This window comes from Saimiri boliviensis, chromosome X, assembly GCF_048565385.1.
Source record: "Saimiri boliviensis isolate mSaiBol1 chromosome X, mSaiBol1.pri, whole genome shotgun sequence".
In the NCBI taxonomy this organism is placed as follows: Eukaryota; Metazoa; Chordata; class Mammalia; order Primates; family Cebidae; genus Saimiri; species Saimiri boliviensis.
This window is the reverse complement of record NC_133470.1, coordinates 24,975,182-24,982,383: the sequence shown is the minus strand read 5'-3', so window position 1 is coordinate 24,982,383 and position 7,202 is coordinate 24,975,182. Positions and strand designations below refer to the sequence as shown.

The 7,202-nt window shown below is 40.4% G+C and overlaps 1 protein-coding gene across 1 annotated transcript; it reads left to right on the top strand.

The window, feature by feature from the left end:
* Positions 1-615: 615 nt before the first annotated feature.
* LOC101030172 (DDB1- and CUL4-associated factor 8-like protein 2) lies at positions 616-2,379 on the top strand. The gene has a single exon (XM_039475632.2). The coding sequence runs from the start codon at positions 616-618 to the stop codon at positions 2,377-2,379; it is 1,764 nt and encodes a 587-aa protein (XP_039331566.2).
* Positions 2,380-7,202: the final 4,823 nt, after the last annotated feature.

Genomic DNA, 7,202 nt, shown 5'->3' with positions numbered 1-7,202 from the left:
TTACCCGAGATTTCATTCTTCCTTAGTGTCCGCTGTCTTTCCTTCGATCATTTTCTTACATTAATCAGACATACATCCTCATCTGAGAGCCTATGTCTAGCATAAGATACACCTATATAGTACAGACGTCACTATCATGCCAAAATATTGCCGTCTGGTGGCAGGGCTAAGAGTATCAGAGTTCTTTGCATTCACGGCGTGACCGTTCCAAAGTGCAGCAAGTTTCAATCTTTAAAAAACCACAGCGACTTACAGTATAAGACCTCATGGAGGTGGGGCTCTGGGGCTGGAAAAATGAGAGCAGTCTGAATGCATGCTGCTAAGAGAGGAGCAGGTAAAGAAGCCTTCTGAACCTCACGGGCTCCCATACTGACGGGATTAGTTTCTCGCCCTCCTTTGCCGGTGAGAGACAAGCAGATAAGACGCCTTCTGAACCTCACAGGCTCCGGTACTGATGTCATTATTTTGTCGCCCTCATTAGCCAATCAGATTAGGGTCTCTTTGCCGCTCAACTACCGCTTTCTGCCACCGTCCGTCTTCAGGGCAGGCCAGCTCTCTTCTCTGAGCTTTCAGGCGTTTGCTTTTCTAGAACAGCTAGAGCAAACATTGTTCAAGATGTCCCATCAAGAGGGCAACACAGATGGTTTACCAGACTTAGGGACTGAAAGCCTGTTCAGTCCAGAGGGGCAGTCCAGAGCAGCGGCAGCGCCGGAGGCGTCTTCAGACACAGAAATGGCGGCTGCAGAGCCATCGACCAGAGCTGGTGGCGATACCAGGGATGGTGGTTTCCTGAACGATGCCAGCACGGAAAATCGAAGCACTGACAGAGAAGGTTCAGGTGAAGATGTGGAAATTGAGAGCGTGGCAGAATTTGACCGTTACCTCATGCTTGGTGGAAACATATTTTACTACCCTTTACTGGGAGAGCAGGAGAGAGAAGGGGAGGAGGAAAGAGAGGAGACAGAAGAGGAGGAGGAAAGAGAGGAGAGAGAAGGAGGGGAGGAAGGAGAGGAGAGGACGGAGGGAGGAGAGGAGGAAGAGGAAGAGCCTCAGGTGTGTCCACTGTGCGATGGTGCCAACCATGAGCAGTGTTTGCTAGACGAGGATAGGGTGCTGGAGGAGTGGATTTCCACAGAGACATCTGCCCTGCCTCGACCTCGCTGGCAGGTCGTTACTGCTCTTCGCCAGCGGCAGCTGGGTTCAAGTACCCGCTTTGTCTATGAGGCCTGTGGGGCAAGAGCCTTTGTGCAGCGTTTCCGCCTGCAATATCGTCTTGAAGGCCATTTCGGTTCTATCGGTACTGTATGCTTTAACGAGTATGGTACCCGGCTGGCCACTAGCGGTGGTAACCTAAAGGTGACAGTTTGGGACTGGGTGCGGCAGCAGCCAGTACTGAACTTTGAGAGTGGTCACGAAATTAACGTCACCCACGTTAAGTTCCTTCCTAAATGTGGTGATTCCACACTGGTCACGTGTGGCCACGATGGGCAGGTACGGGTAGCAGAACTAATTAATGCATCATATTGCGAGAATACTAAGCATGTGGTACAGCACAGGAGAGCTGCCCACGAGTTGGCTGTGGAACCAGACTCTCCTTATAAGTTCCTCACTTCAGGTGAAGATGCCGTTGTCTTCGCCGTTGATCTCAGACAAAGCCGGCCGGCTTCAAAAGTTGTGGTAACAAGAGAAATGGGGAAGAGAGTGGGACTGTATACAATCTCTATAAGTCCTGCCAATACCTACCAATTTGCAGTGGCTGGACAAGATCAGTTTGTCAGGATTTATGACCAGAGGAGAATTGATGAGAAAGAAAACAATGGAGTACTTAAGAAATTCTCTCCTCATCATCTGGTGGATTGTGATGTCTCAACAAACATCACCAGCATTGTGTACAGCCATGATGGCACAGAGCTCCTGGCCAGCTACAGTGATGAAGATATTTACATCTTCTACTCCTCTGACAGTGATGGTGCTGAATATGTTAAGAGATTTAAGGGACACAGAAATAATGACACAATCAAAGATGTTAAGTTCTATGGCCCCAGGAGTGAGTTTGTCGTGAGCGGTAGTGATTGTGGGCACATCTTCTTCTGGGAGAAATCATCTTGCCAGATCATCCAGTACATGGAGGGGGACAGAGGAGGTGTAGTAAACTGTCTTGAACCTCACCCTTACCTACCTATGTTGGTGACCAGTGGCCTAGATCGTGATGTCAAGATATGGACACCCATAGCTGAAGCTGCCACTGAGCTTACTGGGTTAAAAGATGTGATTAAGAGGAACAAGAAGGAACGAGATTTAGATAGCTTGGTCCATACTGGCATGTTTGACAGCTATATGCTTTGGCTCCTCATGCGACAGATGTCACAGAGGTCATGACCCTGGCTGGAGATACCATAGAGCTGAGTTCCAGTTGAAGAGTTGGATGAGGCTTCCAGCACCTCAGATCCATCTTAAGAGGAGGGCCAAGATCAAGGGGAGTGCTTGCCATCTTGAAGGCCTCATATCCAGTCCAGCTAGATGCCACTTAAGTACACTGGACTTGAAAATTCAGTTTGACTAATTTAGAATTGTCAATAGATTAATAGATTTGCTTGTTGTCTTCTAGTTTTCCAAATATATGCTAAAAACCATCTCTTCCATCTTCTTCCTTACTTTCCATTCTTCCTTCCACACATTCCTTGTCTCTCATTCCTTTCCTCTTTTTCTTTATGCCTCTTATGTTTACCCCTTATATGAGTGCATATACAACTTATTTATGCCTCTTTTTCTTTGTTCCCTTACAGTTGACCTCTAAAATTTCCTAATTTTGTTGAAAAAGTTACTGGCCTTATTAGATGTATCTACTCATTTCAAACATTCTGAAAACTATTACCTTTTTACTTTTTTCATCCTTTAACAGTTTGTTTTCAAGGTCAACTTCTCAGTTCAGTAGAAAGTTTTAAAAATGTGGTTTTTTTTAGGGGTAAAATAACACAAACCATAGTTTTGTTCTTTGAATACTGACACTTGGCCACACACATACACAGGCACACACACACACACACACACACACACACACACACACAGTCTCAGAAAGGAAAGAGAAGTAGTATTTAGATTAATTCCTAATACACACACACACACACACACACACACACACACACACACACAAACACGCAGCCTCAGAAAAGGAAAACAAGAGTAGTGTGTAGATGAATTCCTACCCAGGTAATTCATCCCCTCAGAGCAAATAACTTGGGATTATCTGCATTTTCTGAATCCATACGTTAATCATATTGGTGAATTTTAGTACAGTGAAGTTGATAAGTACTAAGTTGAATGTAATCACATGACATTGTTTACTCTGCACATTAAATTTTCCTGAAATTTTATGGTTGGGAACTCCCACAGCATTGCATTCTAGGAAGTCCTCCTGGGACAAACATCTCCTATAAGATGCCAGCAAGAATATATACATCTCTCATATTTGAAAAAATATATTTTAATTAACTTTTAAAAATAAGTTGCAAAAAAAATTGTTTATACATGCATATAACCATTTGATATAGCTGTTAGAAAAATTCTATTTGACATCCATGTGGTATTTAAAATCAGCTGTTCTGAGTTTAAATTGTTTTAAAAATTGTTGCAATAAAAATTGTTTTATACTTACATATAACCATTTGATATAGTTGTTAGAAAAATCCTCTTTGACATCCATACATTGTTTAAAGTTCTCTGAGTTGTTTTATGAGTTTAAATTGTTTTAAAAATTGTTTTAAACTTTACTGAAAACAAATTTAAGTTGCTAGATATCCAGTTACTGTTCAATAAAAATATTTGTTTTTATTTTATATCTCTTATTTCTGTAAATGAATTCAGAAGATTGCATTTTCCCTAACACCCGTGAACTACACAGTATCATTCTTCTTCTTTATTTTTTTTTTTTGAGATGGAGTCTGACTTGGCTGCCCAGAGTGGAGAGCACTGGCACAATCTTGGCTCACTCTGCCTCCTGGGTTCAAGCAATTCTGCCTCAGCCTCCCAAGTAGCTGGGTCCACAGGTGTGTGCCACCATGTCCGGCTATTGTTTGTATTTTTAGTAGACACAGGTAGAAGGATGTAATGAAACATCCTGTGTCCTGGCAATGGCTTTTCTTTGGTAATACTTCTTCAGATGAATATTACCTCTTTTTTTTTTTTTTTTTTTTGGAAAATGTAGAGTAATTTGCATAATGAGATTAGAATTTAGAATGGAATATAACAAATGAAGTTCCTGCTAACTAAGATCCAAAGCTAGGAACAACTGTCCTCTGGTCTGGGAGCCTCAAGAAGCCCCTACCAAGCTCTTCTGTCAGGAAAGGATCTTACAGAGTCCCAAAAGAGAATTTACAGGCCATAAGAAGATTGTTATGAAGTTGAATTCCAAGCTTCGGGCCCCGTGTATAACTTTATGGGATGTATACCAGCAATAATATTAACAAAACATTAAACAAAACATCATTTGGTGTTTCAAGTGATAGTTGGTGTCAATGAGAGGAAAAGTGAAAGCAGATAAGTTATGCGGTTATTTTTCCACCTGCTGTTTGGAAGGTCTGCCTCTGTGGGGAATTTATATTCTGCCCTCTTAGCTAAACTGAAAGTTTACTCAGGGTTCCCTGAATGGTTCTGAGATTGCTTGTGCTACAAGAGGCATTTGGTGAAAGATTGGGGAGACAAAATAAAGTAGTAGCCACATTTATTTTATGCTTTATGCTTAGAAAGGCGCTGCTGCAGCTCATCAACCTTTTTGCTTATATCCTGGCTTACCTTGTTGGTGTGGGGCAGCATCTGGGCCCACACCTGCTCCAGTTCTCCCTCATATCTTCCTTCTTCTTCACCAGCTCCATAGAAAAAGAATGCCCGCTTTTACGTTAAGGGCATTGATGTCATTGAAATTGGAGGTTTGAAGGCAGTGAAAGATCAGTATGGGTTCCAGTCAGTCCTTGTGAGCTCCAGATATTCCCCATGGATTCCATTTACCTTTGCTGCCTCTACTTTGCATCGTCTCTTCTTCCTGATTCCCTCCTGACCTCAGGTTTCAGCATCTGATGCAAAGACAGAAGCCTCGCTGAAACTAATTAACCAGCTTCCACAATTCAATAAAGCCTGGAGCCTATTATAAGTCCCTGCTTATATGTGTATCACTCTCAGAGTGTTTGTTTCTCTGATTGAACCCTGACTAATGCAACCTCCCATGCTTTGGACTGAAGAAATCCCCTGGTTACTTAGACTTGGACATTTGCCATGTGGAGGAATTATAGATCCCTAAAAGGAGAAATTGAACTTGATACAGACACATACACACACACAGACACACACACACACACACACACACACACACACACGCACAAACACATACACTCTCTAGGTCCCTAAAGGGAGCAATTGAACTTGATACACAAAGACACACACACAATTGTTTTCGATTTTTACATGAAGAATTTTTTACTCACCTTTGCATGACATTTTGACAAAGCTACTCAGTTCTTCCACTATATCCTTTTACTTTTTAGTCTGAAGTAAGTTAAAGTTACAGAAAACTTACAGAAAATAGTTATCATATTCCTTTCATCTGGCTTCCTGTATTATTAACATCTTAACAATCGTGTAATTATCAAAACCAGGAAATTAACAATATTAACTATATTATAGAACTAATTCAAATTTCATCTGTGTCCCCATTAATGTTTTTCTTCTTTTCCAGTATCCCACAATATATGTTAATTGTTAAGTCTCCTTAGCCTCCTCTCATCTGTGACTTTTTCTTAGTCTTTTCTTGTCTTCCATGACCTTAACAGTTTTTAGTGTACTGGTCAGGCATTTAGTAAAATACCTCCTAATTTGAGTTTTCCTGATGTTTTCTTATGATCAGATTGAGGTTATTCATTTTTGGCAAGAATACCACAGAAGTATTATCTACAGTTATTTTTGAGATATGTGTGTGTGTGCGCGCACACATACTTTGCTGTGTTTTCTTCCCATCTGACACAGAGTCCTGTAGCTTATGACTCATATTTGAGGTTTTTCTTATGGCAGTACCCATTTTCTAGTAACCAATTTTGTGGCAGTCATAAAAGACTATGTTACCAAGACTATAACTTGCACATCTCAGTGCTTTAAACACAATGGTTTATTTTTCACTAATGCTAAATGTCAATCACAAGTTTCCAGAGGGGCTTTGCTCCTGGTTGCTTCTCAGATATTTAATGCATGTTTGTTTAACAACTGAAGTAATACAAAGTTTACGAATAAATATTGATTGACACGGGGAGGAGAGCCCTACACACTGGGGTCCATTGAGGGGAAATGGGGTAGGGACTGGGGGGTGTTGAGGTGGGGAGAGATAGCATGGGGAGAAATGACAGATACAGGTGATGGGAAGGAAGGTAGCAAATCACACTGCCATGTGTGTACCTATGCAAAAATCTTGCATGTTCTTCACATGTACCCCAAAACCTAAAATGCAATAAAAATAAATAAATAAATAAATAAGAAAATAAAAAATAAATGTTGATACCTTCTCTATCCACAGGTTACCAATGTTAATCAGTTTGTTCAGTATCCTTTTGCATCTTTTTTTTGTGTGCGTGTGCTTCTGTGGATCTATTCAAAAGTATACATAAACATAATTTTTCCTCTTCATCAATGTGTTCATAAAAATGAGATCATTCTATTCGTATTACTTAATAAGTTTTAACTTTTATTTATTTTTCCTTAGTAATATTCTATATATTTGCCTTGCATGATAGCTCATTATTTTTAAAGAATCACTTAATATTCCTTAGTACTGAAGCTCTCTATAGAAATATTTAGAAAGCAGGCTCCAGATTATATTTCTCAACACTGTTCTGTTACCTTTTGTAACTAGTGAGATTCTTTCTAGGTTTTTCAGTTAGTTTCAGTTAATTTAACCTGAGGTATAGTGAAGGTTTTTTTGTTTTGCTTTACCTTTGGCTCAACAGATACTATTTAGAAAGACTATGAAAGGAGGTATTTTAGTAGCCGTATCCAGTTTTAAGTTAGTATTCTCTCTTTCATATTCATATATAAGTCTTTTCGAGAAGTCTTGCTTCTCAATCCTCTTCATTTATGACAGTTTTTACTTTTTCAAATTACAACCACAAAATCAAACTTCTCAGCAAGATACACAAAGGCCTCCATTATATCTCCTCCTCTTT